Source organism: Vigna radiata, unplaced genomic scaffold (assembly GCF_000741045.1).
Source record: "Vigna radiata var. radiata cultivar VC1973A unplaced genomic scaffold, Vradiata_ver6 scaffold_122, whole genome shotgun sequence".
Lineage (NCBI taxonomy): Eukaryota > Viridiplantae > Streptophyta > Magnoliopsida > Fabales > Fabaceae > Vigna > Vigna radiata.
This window is the reverse complement of record NW_014543108.1, coordinates 521,193-541,382: the sequence shown is the minus strand read 5'-3', so window position 1 is coordinate 541,382 and position 20,190 is coordinate 521,193. Positions and strand designations below refer to the sequence as shown.

Sequence of the window (20,190 nt, the reverse complement as noted above, 5' to 3'; positions counted from 1 at the left end):
GGTTATGAGAATACAAATAATTCATTCTTTTTCAATTGTTTCCTTGCTGTGTGAGTGAGGGGGTTAGGCTCTCGTTATATTGAGGGAGGTTATTCTCCCATATACTGATTGTACGATATTTCTGGTTATGAGAATACAAATAATTCATTCTTTTTCAATTGTTTTCTTGCTGTGAGTGAGTTACCATAGTTAACAAGGTAACCAGTCCATTCCCATACTATTGGATATGTATCAGTATCAAAGTATAGTCAAAATCTACTTGATCTATTGGTAGCTACTTTAACTATTGGTTTTGGGCAAGTTGATTTAATTGCATCTTCTTTTTAAGGGATAAATGAACTAAAATAAACAAAAAAGAGGCACAAAAAAGAGACTCTTGAAGCAACTAACGAAAAGACCTTATGCAGCAATGATGGAAAGAGGGAGTGTACCCTCTGATATAGCATTCCTTCTAGCTTCGCCAGACATAACACAAAGTGTAGAGAGAATTAACATCTATGCAACACATGTAATACAATGATACAACCAATTCATTTATCAATAATATTAAAATTTTAGAACATTCTCTGTTTTTTTTCAGACGTGTATTCAAGTTAATCCAAACATGTTCCAATCATAATATTAATTGTGGAAGCATCAAAAGAAGAAATATATCACTTAACAACATTGAAGAGCAAAAAGTAGTTGGAAAGGAAAGAAAAAACACTTAAAGAATTCATGGAATGAAGTATCCCATTGTTGAGACTTTGGCAAGCGTACCAAGTCGTGCAAGTAGTAAAACCGGTAATACCGGATATCGTTTCCCAAGAGACTTCGGTATTATTTTACTATCATATAATTGCTAACTAATTTAAGCTAAAGAATGATTCCATTTTAGTGTGAGATTGTGCAATGAAAGTAAAAGTCATGCATAAGTAAAAGTTTGAACTACTTGGGGCCAAAACACGTGAAAATGAAACGATTGATGAATATGTGGAATGAATATGTTGGAGAATGATTTCAACTTATACAATCATATGCAAATGCACACAACCACTCTTCTTCATTAACTTGCTCTTGTCAACTAGCTAAGTTACTTAAACCCAATCTCTTGGTGAGAAAGCCTAGGTTCACTTGTAAAATCCCAATTCCTTGGCAACCCAACAAGTTTACCTGCATTAAGAAAAAAAGTTTAAGACAACCAAAGGTCCTAGCTCTATCCCTAGACACTATTTCCTTTAGGTGTTTATGTTCATTTCAAGGTTCACAAAATATTTCCCAATACTAAGCAAACCCTAACATCATGCCATGNTTGATCAAGTCATAACAAGCTTTAAGCATAGAAATAAACACTAACAAGTAATGAGAAAAACATATTTTCATTTAGAACAAGTGCATTTACAAAAGGTTTGTATAGTTTACATCATTCCCCAACATAAAAGAACTTAGCTCTCCATAGTCATGGCGGGCTTGAGCTTACAATAGAAGAAAATGGGGTAGAAGGAGACCCAAGGAGAAGGAAAGGAGAGCTCCCACAGTCCAAAACTAGCTCCAAGAGGTGCCAAACGATGCTTCAATGCTTCAGCCGCCAAGAAGTTGCAACCCTCGAAGAATGTGAGCCTTTTATAGGTCAAGGGTGCCAAGTCAGCAAAAAGTCGCGCCCAGCGCCCTTTTTGGGGCGCCCAGGCGCCAATTTAGGCACCAACAGCGAATCAAAGGGCGCCCGCCGCCCTCTGGGGCGCCCAGGTGCCAAAAATTGAGAAAAAGTGCGAGCTGAAGGGCGCCCAACGCCCTTCTAGGGCGCCCGGGCGCCACGTTTTGGCTGGAACAGCATTGTCACCGCTCGAGCGGTAGCCCAGCGGCAGCTCAGCGGCAGCATCCCAGAATTCACCTTTTAGGCTATTTTTCTTGCTTTCTTTGGGTTCCAGTGTCTTCATTTGATGCACAGACTTCTTCCAAATACTTTAAGCCTATAAAAGCAGGGATTAATAATCAAACTATTCCATTAAAGTTAAAAGTGCAACCACTTTCTAAACTAAGAGAAAACTAGGATCTACAAGATAAAAGGTAAAGGAAAAGTTGATATTTTCTCTTAATTCATTACTGAAATCATGGTAAAATATGTCTTTATCACCCATCAACAATATATAAGCTAAAAAACTTACATAAGGAGGGGCTCTGTTCTGAACAAGATGTGGATTCAACGTCAAACCAACATATCTATTTCATGGATCAATGAATAATATTCGAGAAATAACCTAAATTACACAAGAGAATTCAAATGTTAATTACATTTCCCTTTAATACAGACCCATTGAAGGTGATTTAAAATAAAAAAATTAAAAATGAAAAAGAAAACACACACACTCTAAACATATGAGAATGAATCGACACTTATGAGCATTTCGTTTGAGAAAACACTTTTTGCTTTTACTTTGCTTCCAATTTTCAAATGCTTGTACAGGAAACACTAAACATAACTTTCTACTGTTTTCATGTTTGGTTTTCCCTTTTTTTTCTGAATAAAAAATCAAAAAGTCAAAGTGAAAACAGAGAATGACAGAATGGCAGAATATTTGAGTATAAATACTAATTAAAGTTAACTAGATAATCACATTTCGCAAGAAAAAAAATCTCAAACTTTGACAGAACCAATACAATAAGTTCTATGTCTGTTGTTGTTACAATTTTCATAAAAAAATCTCAAACTTTTGTATATAATCTTTCTTTTCCTAAACATTTCATCAAATACCTATATCACACCACTTAACCTCAAATTTTCACATACATGTCTTCTGATAACAATCCATTTTGGTTGTCATAAGTTACATTTTAGATTATAAAAAAAAACAACTGTCATGGAGACAATCTTTGAGTCATAACAAGTAAAACAAAGGAGCAACGAGATTCTTTAACAATAATTTAGTACTTTTGTGATAATTTTTTAACTATACTTCCATATATGTTATATAGATATAGGGTATTAAAGGGATGTCATTTTCTACGTATGTTCTGTTTGAGGTCATTTAGTCTAAGTAAAAGTGTAAGATGGCTGGTAAGTCTTGCTCCTTATGGTAAGTCTACATGCAGATTTGCGCATGAGGGTTTCAAACTATAAGAGGTGTTGCAAGTTGGTTCTATATGTACCCAAAAATTGGATTATTCTATATGTACCCGGTATGAAATTTTTTGTGGCCAGCAAAAATCTCAATCTAACAATCAACATCCCAAGTAGAAGCAACTTAATCAAAAAATTTATTTCTGTCAGACCAAAAATTAATAATAAAGCCTTCCTCGGGTACTTCAAACACTGCACATAGCTAGTAACTCACTGGAACTATGATCATGTAACAGGTTAATAAACTATCCTTCTACTTTAACATAAATTCCAGCCTACAGAATTACTGATTCAAGCTCAACCCACGACTTCCAACATCATGATTCAAATCTAGAATTGAATCCATTACTTCCCCTCAAAAGGGGCTTGAGAAAACCAAAACTCGACAAAAATAAAACAAAGAAAAAGAAGATTTACCGGAAGTAAGTGAAATCTGGAGGTGGAACCGAGTGTTCTAAGAATAGATTTGGCGAAGTCTCAGCAGAAGAGAGCGTTGCGAGGTTGTCGATAGAGGTTCGCGTAGATTTGGATCGTTCCTCAGTAAAGTAAAAGGAAGAATGTCGCGAAGGTTTGGATCGCAAAGGTTTCAATGAGTGTATCTGCATGCCTTCTTGAAAGAAGGATAAGTTTGATCAGAAAAGGGGGCTCAACCCACCCCTAACTGTCCCAACCCATTCTATCAGGGGCTTCTGGGGCTGGGGGCTTTCAAAAAGCCCCCTGTTGAGTGGGCCACTTAAATGGGGCTTATTTTTTAATAGGGCTGGGGCTGACCCATGGGTGGTGGATTAAAATGACACCCATAGGTGGGTCCTTGGCTCCTCTAGAGTGTCAGATAACTACCAACTCCACTCTGTTATTACACACTCATGTACCAGACAATCTTTCTTTGTTATTACGACACTTAGGATAATAACTATAAATCCTTGTATTTATTAGTTATAGTATAAACGACGTTTTTAATTTTGTAATCGGGACACATTTCCATTACATCCATTGTTTCACTTCCTTAACGTCCCTGCTGCATGAGTTCTTTGAGCTTGAGGCAATGACCAATGCACATGATTACCTATCCTGCGTTAGGAGACAACCTTTTATTCGAAGAATTAGAGTAGCAAGTATGGGTGGTAAATGAATGAAACAGAAAAATTTTAATTTGGATTATAATAGATTGGATAAAAATAATCCATTACTCAATTTTTATCTGCTGAACTATTTAAAAAATCCTGATCTGTCTTGAACCATTTGATAAAAATCCATCTATTAGTAAATTTTTCATGGATGGATATCCAATCCATCGACAAAAATATACCACTTCAAGTTCTATAGGAAAATGTATGTAGTTATGAAATTGTATAAAAGTAGTTAAATTTGTTTTAATGAATAATGTCATAAATTTTAATTTTATATCAAAGATACTCATAAAACTAAAAAGTTCAAGTGTTAGTTATATTTATTGACACTGTTAATAATTCATTGAGTCTTTCTTGTAACCAGTTAGAAAACATATTGTTAATGGCACGATAGATGCACCCACTTTCACGGGCAGCAATGAATATCGTGTTAATATACTTTACAATAAATTAACGGAACAAAAAGAGATTAACAATTATGCATTTGAAAGTGGTTTATGTTTCTTATATTTAGAAGAGAAAAATGTATTACTATTTGTTTCTTATATAGAGGATCCGTTCTTATTTTAAACATTAATTATTTTAGTTCCAAAAAAAGTTAAATTATATTCTTTGCTCTCATAATTTAGGGTAGAATCTTATATTATTATTATTATGCTAAGAATACAATTCATATATACAGGACTAGGAAGCTACTTTAGGAAGCATAATAATAACTTGTAGACAACCAAATCCCTATGATTTAGGGATATCCCCATTATTCAAAATAATTATAATCGGTTAAATAAGGAAAAAATATAACTAATAAAAAATAATGATTCTGACATAAATAAAACAGATTCTAACATTTGCAAATTTAAAAGTGTTGAATTTAGGAGAGGTTTAAATATGAAAAAAAAAAATTGTTGGAAAAATTTTGATCTTTGAGGTATAGATCAGAAGGTCCATTAGATTTTGATAAATAGTTGATAGATCATCATACATGCACTCAGGGGAATGAATGGATTGTTTTCCCATAGATCAAACTCTGGACTATTTGACCATAAAGGCATGGATACCATGCCTTGAAGATTCTTGCTTAATTAGTAGTTTTGTATTACATCCAAAAAATATGTTGCTAATAATTGTAATTGAGTGGATAATAAAAGTTATATGGAAAAAATTGGGATAATTGTGCTAACCTTCCCTGATGTTAGCTGTACTCCTAGGCCTCACTGATAAAAAACTATACCTAAGTCCCTTCTCATGTATAATTCTTATGCATTTACACCTCTTTTCTTTTAAAGAACTACATATACTTCCTTCATTTTTATGCACAAACCAAACACATTGCCTAAAAGATAACAAATTAAGGGACGTGTGAAAGCAGGTTTTAGAATAAATTTATTCATACTAAATTTAATCATAGGGGAAGCCAATGTAATGTACCCTTAAATTACTCTGTTGTAAGATGGTTGTAGGAACATAACTTATTCGTGTTTATGTAGATTAATATTATCTTTTATTCATGACAAGTAAAGGTACAACAGCGTGCCATACAAGATCAGATTGCTTATTTTGGACAAACACCATCCCAACTTCTGACTGTTCCTCACTTGAAGAAAAAGCCATTAGCAGAAGTTCTACATTTGCAGGTAACAGCTGATCATTGGATAGTGTTAGAATGTAAATAGTCATTAACTGTTACAGATTTATTAATCATTAGCTGTTACAGATTCTAGCAAATTAGGATCATTGATAATTGATTGTTAGGCATGAATCTAATGTATTTGATTTTGTAAATTGGTCTAATTACATACTGTGTGGTATGTCATTAGACACAACATTCAGATAATTCTTTCTTATAGATAGTTTTTATTGACAAATAACATCTGTACTGACCATCAAAAGGAAATTACATCTTATCCTTCTAATTTATTTAATGGTGAACTAGTAGATATGCTAAGGGATTGGATAGCTTTGTTCTATTGATTTTCTATTTGGCATTGTTGTTTTCTATTTTATAGTTAGGGAATTCCTCCTTGTCAAGACCTTGCAACAACATTTTGTTTGTTACTTCTCCAGGTCACCAAATTTTCACCCAAGAACATATCATATCTTGAGGTGGATTTCCTACCAGTGACAGGCCTTGTTTAATCTGCATCAATATAAACTTTTATTTTTAATTTCCATTCCTCTTAAACAATAGTTCCCTTCCTAGACTTGTCTTCAAATATTGAAGGATTTTGTTCACAGCTAGTACATCACTGTCTCTTGGATTATGCATAAACTGACTAACTACACTCACAACATCTACGTCAGGTCTAGTGATAGCTAAGTAAATGAGCTTCCCCACAAATACTTGACATTGGCCTTTATTCACAACATGCCTTCATCATTTCCAATTCTATGGTGTTAAGAAGTGGACTTTAAGCCTAACTCAATCCCACAAAACTGGCTTGTAAGGTGAGATTTGCACTCACTTATATATCATAAATTGGTCTTATCTCTAGTTGATGTAGGACTTCCAACACACCCCCTCAGGCCGAGGTATATACATCTCGAGTGTGAGACTAGACATTAATGGGTGGTCCGATAGAGGGTAGAACAAAATGTCCAACAAACAACAAATGTCACTAGGATAGACTTTAACCATAGTTTTGATACCATGTTAAGAAGTGGACTTTAAGCCTAACTCAACCCTACAAAACCTGCTTGTAAGGTGAGATTTGCATCCACATATATACTATAAATTGGTCATATTTTTAGTCGATGTGAGACTTCCAACATATGGTTTTGCTCTATAGGAACTCTAATGGCCTTGCAATCAGTTTTACATGTGTAAGATCAGGAACATACGAACTTTGGGAGATAAAGATGTCATTCTTTTAGTAAGCTATTTCTATCCAAGGAAGTACTTTAGTTTTTCTAGATCCTTCATTTCAAATTGAGCAACTATCTTTTCTTTCAAGATTTATTTCTCATGTTCATCTCCTACACAAATCATGTCATCAACATAGAAAAGAGTAGTAAATTTAACTTTTAAGAAATGTTTCAGAACAAGGTATGGTTACCTTGACATATTATACAACTGTACTCTACATTTTGTAGTATAAATATATACATCTACAAAACTTTGTAAGTAAGTTCAGTTTCAATAGGGTGGTCTGCTTGGCATCAAAGATCTGGATTTTTAAGTCATAAGATGTAGAGATGTCCTATCACATGGAATAAGTATTTTGCAAGGTCTTTTCAAATTTCAAGGCACTAGAGTAGAACATATAATTTCTACTTATTTTTGTAGTCATGGATCTCCATAACCATGTAATGATTCGTGAGTCATTATTGTCTAAAATTTGGAAATTAGGTTATTCCAAGATTAGACCTCTCCTTTAATATGGTTGAGTCTACCCATACCCTTAAACATGTATTTGATAAATTGAGCCCAATAGAGATAATTTCGATCATTAAGGTGGTTGTCATCAAACAAGCGTGGAAGATCAACATTGCTTAATAGAGTTGTCATGTTAAAATAAATAATAGGACCACCATCCTAAATAAAAAGAATAGTAAGATGGAAAGCTCTAACAACGATAAATTGATAGCTCCTGCCATGGTGAAAGCTTCGACAATGACAATGGTGGCAACTCCAATGACAACAACATAAACAACATTTACAGAACCACAACATGTGGTGCACTTTAGGTAGCCCCAATAATCAAGGGAAATAGGTGCACTTTAAGTAACCTTAAAATGAACTGTAGTTAAGATGGGAAAGAAGAAATACAGAAGAAGGGTTCGCGAGATCGAGAATTTTGATACTAACATGAAAGGATTAATCTAAGAAAAGAAAAGATTTTTTCATTCAATTGATTGATTTGAAAAGGATGCATGACCTCTGTTTATAAAGAAAGTAATGATTAAAAAGAGATCTTTAGAATTTTCTAACAGCTCCTAGTAGTAGTACATTTAATATTGTTGGAACAATTTTCCAAGACCTTAGGGAAACAAGATGAACAACAATGTAGACTTAATATATTCTTCTAGGCGTGAATATCCACTTTCCTAAAAGCAATATTTCGTCCCTTATATAAGAGTGAAGGAGATCACGAAATCCGCTTTTGAGATACAAAGAAGAAATATAACAATAATACTCACTCTTGGTATTAACGATAAACAAGAATATGATTGTCAGGAATTGATTTATGTGTTAAGAGAATGACCGAATAATGAGAAAAAGTCTCTCAAGTCTCATATTTCAATAGAGCATAAGATCCCTTTATATAGATGTTGAGCAAGCATCTTTCAAATCCAAGAGATACCAGATTCTGACTAGTTACATTTCTTAATGAATGATTATAACTTTTCATGAATGGTAACTCTTCATGAATAATTGTAACTCTTCATGGATGGTTGTAACTCTTCATGAATAATTGTAACTCTTCATGGATGGTTGTAACTCTTCATGAATAATTGTAACTCTTCATGAATCTGAAAACTGTCTCTAATACTCTTAAAATTCCAACAAATATCCTACTAACAACTAACAACAGTTTATAAAAGATTCCTGATTTTAAAATTTTTAACCTTTAATTTAAATTTTCATATTTTTTTAGTTTTTGTCAATATGATATTTAAAATAAATTAAGGGAGCAAGTGTTACTTTATAAAAAGTACGTGGGAGGTGAATGTCATTTATTAAAAACCTAAGAAAGATGAAAATTGTGAATGTGTGTATTAATAAAATAAGGTAAATGTCTATTTTAAAACTATAGGGATGTTAGTGTTATTTAACATGACCTCGATGGAGGTATTTGCAATTTTCCCTTAACATTGTCATGTTTGTTTGGATTGGGATTTAGGGATGAAATGCAAAGGAAATAAATAATTGTAGAAATAGAGGAGAAATAAAATGGAAAAACATGTTTAAACGGATATAAATAAGAGTTGAGGAATTTCTTTTATTGTTTGAACGAGTGTAAAGAAATAAATTAGATAGAAACACTTTTATAACGACAAAATAATTTTAATCTGAAATCTTTGCATAACATAAAGTTATTTTTAAATCATATTATTTTTAATTAAAAATTAAGCCAGATGGAAAAGGAGAGTGATTTTCTTCCCATTTTATTCCAATTTGGAGGGAAAACAATTCTTGTGGGTCCTACCAAAGTAACTTCCTTCTTTCCTGATTCTCTATTCAAAGAAACGGTGAAATGTAGCAGTATTATATCCTTTTTCTATCCCAATTTTCTTTTGCTCTATTGTTACCGAAACAAATGGATGAGTTAAAGACCAGATTATGCTTGCATGTGTGTGAGAAAGTTGTGCTTATGGGGTTCTAAAAATAAGCAACATTGACATTATTCCAATATTATACTTTCCTCAGAAGCTGCATCTGTATTGACTATCAGTATTCACAGCAAGTTGTGAACTCATTTGAATTCACGTTGCTTGCGATTTTGATTAAATATTCTTTCGGATTCTTCTTGTTGATACATTATTGGCACTTCATTAGATTATCCAACATAGGCATGTGGATTTCCATTTTGCTTTTTTATCAGTGAATTCACTTTTTGTTGTAAATTAGAATATTGTTTTTAATATTGTCTCAGCCTGATCACTAGTGTTCTTTTTAGGAAATATATGCTGATTTTGAAATGTGTGGGGATACCTGATATCTAAAACACTTTTTTTAATCTAAAACGATGTAAATGAAAATTTTTGGCATTAGATTTTTGTAAACCTTTGACTATTATTGTTTATGAAAGAGTTACTGTGCTTGGTACAGAGCATGTAAATACACTGTCATTTTCAATGTTAAGTACGTGACAATGTTTATATTTCAATATCAGACAATATTCCGTAATCCAAAAGAAGTCAAACCATATGATGTTCCATTCCCAGAACGCTGCAATCTTCCTGCAGCTGCTATCCATGCATCTTCAGATACAGTTGTGGTTGTTGATATGAATGCACCAGCAGCTCATGTTGTACAACACAAGTGGCAGCCCAATACACCTGATGGGCAGGGTACTCCTTTCCTCTTTCAACACAGAAAAGCTACATTAGCCTCTGCTGGTGGTACTATTATGCGCATGTTCAAAGCACCAGCCACATCTTCTGTCGAGTGGCAATTCCCCCAAGCAGTAGCATTTGCTGCATCTGGAATTAGAAGCCAAGCTGTTGTTTCTATAACATGCAGCAAAGAAGTTATTACTGGTAAATCTAGAAATGCTCGAGATTTTTTTATATCCTGCCTCTTATCTATAAAGCGAGCTCTTCTGGCGGTTTTATACTAATGCTTGCAATACTTCGAATTAATTGAATAGTGTTATTTATCCACTACATGGAATATTTGGTAGGGTTTGAACCATAATTGTGTGGGATTATTTTCATGTTATAATGTTTCCTTTTATTCTTAGTTCTAAAAACTGGGATGGAATGACTGGAAATCAGTCTAGTGTCTAGTCTGGTAGCTCCAAAAAAGCTAGTTCATTTCAGAAAAGGTCCAAAACTGTGCAGAAAGCCAGTTTGAACTAGTATTTGTCAAACTTTTGCATTTCTATTTTAAATTTAAACTAAAAAATTTTAAGATAAATAAAAAACACATTTAAGGAATACATTTAGTTATAAATAATTTTTTCCCGTTACTAGTATTTCTTGTCTTACGAAACATATAATTATGTTAATATTTATTTTTTTTGTATCTTAATACATTACATTTTTTATTACTTCATACATTATATAATATAAAAAAAGTTTAACTGGTACTGGTTCAACCACAATTCAACAACGTTGAACCAATGAACCATGAACCATGAACCGAGAAGCAGTATTTATACCTACAATACAAATCCAAGTTTTAAAACATTGCTTGTATGGTGACCAAATTTAGCATCCAAAAGCATTGTAATATCTACAGTTCTGTATATCTGTAACCAATAAAATATATATTTTTTCTTCGTCTTGGCTCTTTACAGAGTTTTAGAAACATGGACTACATTTTGTTGTAGTTGGTTTTGTATACTTAATATTTGACATCTAATTTTGTAGTTCTGCTTCTGATTGATTAGGTGGGCATGCTGATAGTAGTATTAGGCTAATATCCTCAGATGGAGCTAAAACATTAGAAACAGCTTACGGGCATTGTGCTCCTGTAACATGCCTTGGTCTTTCACCTGATAGTAACTACCTAGTGACGGGATCCCGAGACACCACAGTATTACTCTGGAGAATACATAGGGCACTTGCATCCCACACAAGTATCATGTCAGAACATTCCGCTGGAACAGGCACATCATCTTCAACTAGTAATGGTTCATCGCACTTGCTAGAAAAAGACAGGAGACGACGAATTGAAGGTCCCATACAGGTTCTTCGGGGCCACCGCACTGAAATACTTAGTTGTTGTGTTAACTCGGATATTGGGATAGTTGTTTCTTGCTCCCATTCATCAGATGTCCTCTTGCACTCTATAAGAAGGGGGCGTTTAATTAGAAGGCTGGATGGTGTGGAGGCCCATATTGTCTGCCTTTCCTCTGAGGGGGTTGTAATGACTTGGAATGAATCTCAGCATACTCTCAGTACTTTTACACTTAATGGTACTCCAATTGCAAGAACACAATTGTCTCTCTTTTGCAGTATCAGTTGCATAGAAGTTTCGGTTGATGGGATGAGTGCTTTGATTGGAATAAATTCCCTTGAAAATGGTAGACCCTATAATAATAGTCCAAACTCGCAGAAGTCAGGTGACAATTTTTTTTCAGAATCAGAAGAAACTTTTGAAAACACTGGAATAGATGTTCCATCGCCATCTATTTGCTTCCTGGATATGCACACGCTCGAGGTACAGCATTAAAATTTCAGATTTAAATTTGCATTTACGTTTTATGACAAATTAAAGTGCGGCATTCATTCCTCATTTTTGTGCACCGAAACCAAGCATTTTATCTGAAAGAGCAACATTCAAAGCAAGTTTTTTCATTTCTTGTCTTGTACTGGAATTATTATAAAAACGTCTGCAGATATATTTTCAAATAAAAAATAATTGATTTCTAGTGAGACAGTAAATATTCTTGGACTAGCATTTTTTGCGGGTTCCCAATAGTAGTCAGTTTTCTCAAAGATCACAAGTCTTCTATACATTTTTGTGTAGGTATTTCATGTATTGAAGCTGAAAGAAGGGCAGGATATCACAGCTCTGGCTCTAAACAAGGATAACACAAATCTTTTGGTTTCAACTTTGGATAAGCAATTGATAATCTTTACTGATCCGGCTGTAAGTTAATTCTTTCATATGAAATACCAAATAGCCCTTGAACTGGAGTCCTCTTTTTTAATTCTCCTGAATTGTAAACATATAAACAGAACAAACTTCATATATTGCCCATGCAGTTTCTTAAATTGCATAATATTAGTGTAGTTTGATGTTTTTGTGTATTCTCTGGAACCAACCAAGTGCATAGAGAATCAAAATATTTTTGCGTTATGCCAGTGACTTTAAATGGTTGTGAAATTTCCACTATTCTTCTTACCACATCTGAAGTTTAGTTGATGACAGCCACCGATGAAATTTCAACCTATTATGTGCATGAAATGAAGGCCAACTATTTGTCTAAATAAATCTCTCTGTTGCGCCTGTAATTGTTTTAATGTCTAAACTGTTCCATTCTATGGTTATTAATACTGTCACTTACTGTTTGCAGTTAAGCTTGAAAGTTGTCGATCAAATGCTCAAGCTTGGCTGGGAAGGTGATGGACTTCAGCCTCTCATAAAATCATAGCTTGTAGGGTATACATTAATGGGTTAAAGATCTTCTACACACAATCAGTTAGGAAAGTTAGGTTGAGGTTATGACAGGTTTGTTAGCATATTGGTTGGACCCCTATGGTTTAGTCTTGTGACATATGTAGCATCCTACTATTACCTCTAGTGTTAGATTTTTTAGATTTGGCAGAGGGTTCTTTGCTCCTCCGGTTGTGCTATAGTGTTGATATTGGACAAGCTTCTGAGTTCCGACTGAGGTTTGAGCCATTTTTGTCCCACCAATTTTTTATTACAGAGAATTAAAATATAATAGCTATTCTTTCTTGTAATGCTGTTTCTATTCTTCCTTGTAATGCTGCTGGTTTTCGGATGTTTCGATTGATTAGATTTTGAGGTTTGAATTTGTTAATATAATCAAATTTCTGTTGTTACTTTTTCAAATATCTTGTCGTATAAACTACTCCATGAATCGAAGTCCATGTTGCTGAGGAAAGGCTGCTACGGTATCAAATTGATCGTTTATTATCAAGACATTTTAATCGTTGCATATCTCTTAAGCTTGAATGATAAGGAACTGGGAATTATTTTTTCCTGGCCACGCCTTTAATTTTAAAGGCATATTTATATGACAATGATCCCTTCACATCCTCCCTGCTAAGTATTACAACTAAATTTTGTTATTTAAACATCTCATAAAATAAAGTGGACAAAAATGTTAGGTAGTTTAAAGGAATTATTGATATTTTATTGTTTTACCTTATTTTAATTGGGGATATCTTATTTAAAATGTTGGTGGGTAAATGATAAACTCAATCTTACCAAATATAACGTCCTATCAACGTGTGTGGTTATAAAAAATTTATTCACGTTAAGTCGAGTAAATAAACTCTAATTAGCCATCACAATTGTGGTGAATTTGAGTAATTTGTGATTTTGTGGCTTAATATTTAGAGTTGTCACCGTATTAAAATAATCCTGAAAGACGTTAGGTAATTGTTTCATTGAGTATTGTTAAACTTAGTTTTAGTTCAATGAGATTTGTTTTTTCAGTTTATTATACCAAACCGGCAAGTAACAAAACCTTAAATCATTCTTAGTTATATGTAAGTATAATTAGAAAAAAGAAGGTTAAAAATTTGAATGACATGTATTTGAAAAAATGATTAGTTTAATTAAATTTGAAGTCCCGATAAGTTGGGGTACTTTTAACTGAATGTCATTTGATTAATTTTTCTTTTTAATTTAATGACATGATTGTTGTCTTATGTGTTCTATAATAAGATTATTGTGATTCTTGCAATCATTGCCTATCATGATTGTCATCATCATTAATGAGAATTTCATTATTATTCAAGATATTTTTAATTAAAATATTAAAATTCTATTTGTTATTTTGCATTAATTACAATATTATTTTATATTAATTACAAAATCTTACAATTCTTATTCTTATAAAAAAAGTTAAGATGATAAGAAAAAAAAAGTTAAATGATAGTAGTTCAAGTTAAAAACTTTGAATATTCAACATATAAAAAATTAATTAAAAATATGAGAAACTTAAAACTTAAGCAAAAATAGAATTGCTAAAAATTTATGGTTTTAAAAAGAAAAAACAATATTATATTAAATTATTAAATTAAAATAAAATAATTATTTTTTATATTGAATGTTTAGATTTAAAAGTAAATGGGTTTAACTGCATAATTCTCTCGATCTTAAATTATTTTATGTTTTAGTCTAGTATGAGCATTGATCAAACTCTTCCTTTTAAACATGGGTTTCCCCTTTCTCAATTATTTTTCTTCTCTTTCTTCTAAATCTTACATTATATTTGATTATTGTTACATTAGATTCATTGTTTTCTTTGAGAGTGAAAAGAATGTTTGTAGATTTTATTTCACCCTTAATTACATCAATAAACAATAAATATTTATTAAGTTTTAACCTATCAGCATAAAATAATCAATTAAAGTCTTTGATATGTTTATGATATTTCATAGATTGCTTTCACCATTCACACTTTTTTATTACCCAACAGTTTGCCTCTATTTAAAAGAACAATCACGTTTTTTTTGTATAACTTGAAAATCAGATTTATATTTCCTATACTTTCACATCCTAGCAATATGTTTTAATCTTTAGTTGATCATTAGCTTTATCAGATCTCACAATTATAACAACAAAATCAAGATTAAAAGAAATTCGTTGAACCCATAGAAGTATCATCACGTAATAAATATTTCATCAGCTATGAAGTTATCAGTATAATTTTCATTAAACATTTCATTTATAAAAGAAGAGAAATTTGATATGAAACTCTCATTTATTTGTGAAATTGTAAAACTTAAAGGATAATCTTCCATCTTAGATATCAAGATTCTAATTACTTATATCACATGAGCATACAATACTCCACTTGTTCAATAATAATAACTAAAATAAAGATCAACAATAAATTCATATATCGAATTCCAAAATTCGATATGTTCAAAATCTAAAACACTCCTAAATTAGATTTCAAAATCTAGGACACTCTTACACCGAGTTTAAATCTGATATTTACACTAAACAAGATTTTACATCATGCAAACTTAATTTTGAAAAACAATAAATAATTGTGAAGAACTCAAAAAACATTGAAAATGAAAAAGAAAGAAGTAAATACCTCTAAGCTTCAACCTAAATAACAATAAAACATGAATGTGTTGAAGAAGAAGAGCATCATTGAAGAAGAAGAGGAATCTCTTGAAGAAGAACATGTTGAAAAAAAGAATAATGAATAAAAAAACACTATTGAATATGATTCGTGAAAATGACTTGAGGATAATGGGAGGAGAAGTATATATAGCAGAACAACAGATGCGGTAGGTAAGTAATAATTACTGTTTATCTAATTAATTTCATAATTTAAATATATATTTTGTAGAGTTATAATGGAAATCACAATTATAGTTGGGAGTGTAGGAAGAAAAACGTCGGGTGCAGGAAGAAAGCCCCACCAAAAAGATATCCAATTACAGACGGGTCAAGTTACCCCAATTGAAGAGTTGGACCCGACCCAAGACTTAGAAGGGAGAAAAACGGTGCGTATCAATTGTTCAAACTGAATCGCCTTTGTCGAGCCCTAATTTGAATTTGTGCGCCAGTCCCAAACCAGTGCAGTGAAAGTCGTGTGTATCTGCAATGGAGGTTCTGTATTCGAAGCTCTACGACAAGTACACCCAACTTAAGGTTTGTTCTTTCATCAATAACCAACAAAGATTATTACGCTTCGTCTCTGATTCTTCGTTTTATTTATCGTTGAAGTCTAAGAAACTCTCTGAATTGGATCACCTAAACAAAGAGCAAGAAGTTAAATTTGTGAATTACTTGTCCGGTACGTTTATTCTTCGTCCCTTTCTGCGTGACTTACCGGAAGAACAATGAACGTGTTATGAATTTCGAAGACTTTGGGTGTTGCAGCTGCGGAAGAGTTGATTGAGCACTTGAAGAGCGAAAAGGAAGAGCTTCTTGGACAAGTCAATGAGTTGAGAACTGAATTGGCTTCACTTAGGCACGTTTTCAAAATGCAGCTTTCTTTTAGGCTTTTAATTTAGTTCATATGCTGGTCGTAAATTCTCAAATTGGTCTTTACATGTAAACATTTATTAAATTGATTCTTACAGTTACCTTACTGATTTAGTCAGTGTTGTCATACGTTGACTGTTAACCTCTTACTTACCTCTAATTGTTAATTTGATCTGCACATATAGGGACCAAATTACAAATGTGTTAAGAATGTATAAGGGGATTGATGTTGGCAGGGACCAAACCTTTAACGCTTACTAGTATAGGGATTGGCTGAAGAAGTTTTCTATATATAGAGACCAAATTGAGAATCTACAACTCATAAGACTGAATCATGCGATTAACATTTTTTTTTTAAATTTCTTTTCTGTTGTTGATTTGTAAGAATGTTTTATATTGTTGGTATACTCAAATTTTTTACTTTAAATTTCAGGGCAGCCAAGGATAAAGAGATTACAGATTGTCAGATGCTTTTGATGGAAGAAAGAGAGAAAAGTGAGATTTTTGAATTCTTTTGTGGTTCTTAAATTTAAGTTAAATGCTTGTTAAAAAAATTAGTATGGCTGTTTTATTGTGGGCTTTCATATTTTGACAGTTTGCATTACCTTGTCCCTTCCACAATGACCAAAAGCCTTTTGTCACAATTAGTGTCAGTTTCGTGGATCAAATGACACATATTTTCTACTTGGCATTTATTTACTTGAAAGAAAAATAGGCAAATTTCCCCTTCATACTGGTACTTTGAATGTGGATTCTGTTTCTAGCAAAGTCATAAATATTAGTTAGGTTGTCTGACCTAATTTGTTTTATATCGGGCAGTATTCTTGGCCTTGGGAAAGTGAATCTGATTTTCCTTTCAATGGGACTTGCATGATTCTTTAAAGTTACTTTGTGATTTACTTATTCCTCTCAAGAAACAAAGAGTATAGTAGTTATTAATCCTTCGGACTTGTTTAGATTTGCAACAGAATTTAGCTAACTTTAGTTTTTGGTTAATTGCTTTGAGTCTAAAACTGTTTTAGTTACTTTTCGTATTTTACTGATCAATTCCTTACTGAAAAATGAATCACGGTGTGTGGTTTACCATTATGATAGCTTACCTAGTTAATCTTTTTGGTTGGAACTTTGATGGGAATCTATATTCAATGTTGGAATTTGGTTATGTTTCATTGCCTCTTTTGTGAATGCAAGTTCACTACAGTATTTTTATGTACCTTTCCTTGAGTGCACTACAATTTCATTTCTTCTTCTATGTTGATGATTTGGTTGTAAACTGTGACAGATGAAGCTCTTTCTAGAGAAGTGGAAAAGTTGCTAAAGTCTCACCAGGAGAGAACATCTGATTTAAATAATATGAAGGCTAACTCTAACAACAGCTCATCTATAAGAATGACAAGAAAACGGAAAAGGCAGAATGATTTGGAGAAAGAAGCGAGGTTTATATCTTTTGAAAATGAAGGTAATTCTGTGGAGACTTGCAAAGAGACTGCTTCTGGTAAGGTGAGAATTTAAAAACCAAAAAATAGATATAAGTATGTTCTTATATATATGTATGCATTCGAATTAATTCATTTGGGTTGAAAATGTAATCACTTTAATATGCTGTAAAAAAGCTGCTGGAGCGTTGTACCAAGGCTAATGATCAATCAGGTTGGTATTTGCACTTGCAATTTGTGCTTTATGTGGGAACCATTTGGTTGGATTTTTGGTAATGTTTAATATGTCCTTCATTGCGTTTTACAGGCATTGATTTACAGGAAAGTGGACATGATAACTGGCTCATTCATGTTCTTTTTGAGTATTCACTGGGCATGAAACTATCCATTATCGATCAATCTGGACAAATGTGCCTTTCTGCGCTGCATCAATCGAGTGGTAATTCATAATTTTGGATTATAACAAATTTTTTGCTCCATTATTTCCTAGTCTTATTATGCATTGTTTCTTAGTTAATAGTTTATTAAAATGTTGATGATTAAGATGCTTAGTTATAGTGTTTAAATGTGGACATATTTCTGGAATTATGATGGATTGTTTGGTGGGCAAGGCTCAAGATAAAGTAAGGTAGATAGGATGAGAGGGAAATAAAAATGAAGTAAACAAAATGGGCATGATTAGCTCTTATCCTGTCGAGTGTGTAAACACACCAAATAACATGACATATAGTAACATTAATATAAATTGCATACAAATAACAAAGTTACCCTTATAAAGGTACAAACAGGGAGAACTACCGGGTTCCATTTCTTTCTTCTTTTTTAAAGATAGAGCACCGACACAAGACACACTGATCTAGTTGTGTGATAATCATAAAAGCACTGCATGAAAAGAAAGGTGAAGATATTCTATCATTATCTGTACCTTTGACAGACATTTGATATAGAATGGGGCTGAGCTGACAAGAAACTCGGTTACTTCCTCATTTTTCTGCCTTCTCATGATTTCTCTTTAAATAACCAGGTTTTCTTTTTAGGGGGCTAAGATAACCAGTATCGCTTTTTCGACACTCGTTAATTTTTAACTCTGAATTCAAAGCTATTCTATTCAGTTCAGCACGACCTTTGTTTGTTTTGTGGTCCATTTTTTGACAAAACTGATCTTGGTCACAAGTTTTAAAAAAAGTTCTATCCATTCAACATTTTGCAGATATATATAACTGCCTGGTTAACATGTTTCTTTTATTTAACCTTGATAGGTTACTCCTTCAGCATATCGTGGATTAGCAAATCACCTAATAATGAGGACGCAGAGCTGCTGTACCATGTCATATCTCTAGGCACATTTGAAAGAGTGGCACCAGAATGGATGAGGGAGGACATCATGTTCAGCCCCAGCATGTGCCCCATCTTCTTCGAAAGGGTATCTCGTGTTACTAAGTTGAAACATTAATGTTTTGTAGCATTGATTGCATTGCCCCCTCATGTGGATTTGCTGTACATATTTCCTGCTTGAAGAGCTCTAAGAGTTCCTGCATGTAGATTTGCATGTTTCTCTCCATTTCCATTTCCTAATCCATTTGCTAATTCAAAGACTTTGTAAGGTTTCCCAGAAGAGGTTTTAAAGAGCTCGTATAGCTTAGCCTATCACACACCAGAAAGCAAGAGTCTGCTGATTAAGTTATTAAAGGTTCTTATTTCTTCACAAGTTTTTTAATTTTTCAAAAACTTTTTCGGTAAATGTCATGAAAGTATGCCTATGTAAGCTATTTTACTAAAGTTGTTTATTTCAATACACTCCAAGAATCACACAACTATTGTTAAAGGGCAAAATAATGATTAGTTTCGCTTCTTTAAGAAACAGGTTGGTCTGTTTACAACAGTTGTAAACACAGGGTCACTCAGTTTATAAGATATTGTTTCAAAACTTATAAGAAATCAGTTAAGTTAAATATGTAACACTTGTCAGTACAATAACTAAGTATACTGATTAACATGTTTTATACACATTTTGTCAAATATTTTAACTACAAATACTTTGTAATTTCATTAATTAAAATATATTTTAATTGGAAACCTATTTCAATATACTGTTGTGATAACAAAATAAATGTTATATTGTTAACCAATCAAGTTTTTGAGGCAAATAATTATACTAGATGATGATGTAAAAAACATTTACACTTCTAGTGAAAGATTCGATAACAATAT

At 32.7% G+C, this 20,190-nt stretch overlaps 2 protein-coding genes across 4 annotated transcripts in view; both read left to right on the top strand.

The window, feature by feature from the left end:
* The window catches only part of LOC106753001 (BEACH domain-containing protein C2), a 61,766-nt gene extending 48,461 nt beyond the window's left edge, over positions 1-13,305 (top strand). Inside the window, exons 28-32 of one of the 2 annotated variants that reach the window (XM_014634783.2) lie at positions 5,748-5,861; positions 10,062-10,428; positions 11,283-12,055; positions 12,365-12,487; positions 12,915-13,305. In XM_014634783.2, the coding sequence (XP_014490269.1) occupies positions 5,748-5,861; positions 10,062-10,428; positions 11,283-12,055; positions 12,365-12,487; positions 12,915-12,992 (1,455 nt within the window). In that variant the 3' untranslated portion in view covers positions 12,993-13,305. Of the gene's footprint in view, positions 1-5,742; positions 5,862-10,061; positions 10,429-11,282; positions 12,056-12,364; positions 12,488-12,914 lie in introns of those variants that run through there. The other variant, XM_022777346.1, reaches the window with a different exon arrangement.
* Positions 13,306-16,070: 2,765 nt separating this feature from the next.
* On the top strand, positions 16,071-19,883 carry LOC106752996. Of its 2 annotated transcripts, XM_014634778.2 has the most exons (8): positions 16,071-16,207; positions 16,283-16,352; positions 16,439-16,529; positions 16,977-17,038; positions 17,826-18,043; positions 18,157-18,193; positions 18,287-18,418; positions 19,239-19,877. In XM_014634778.2, the coding sequence occupies exons 1-8, from the start codon at positions 16,160-16,162 to the stop codon at positions 19,430-19,432; spliced, it is 852 nt and encodes a 283-aa protein (XP_014490264.1). In that variant the 5' UTR covers positions 16,071-16,159; the 3' UTR covers positions 19,433-19,877. The 2 variants fall into 2 exon arrangements, with proteins under 2 accessions (XP_014490264.1, XP_014490265.1); XM_014634779.2 differs by lacking the exon at positions 18,157-18,193 and having other exon boundaries at positions 18,301-18,418; positions 19,239-19,883.
* The last annotated feature ends 307 nt before the right edge of the window (positions 19,884-20,190 follow it).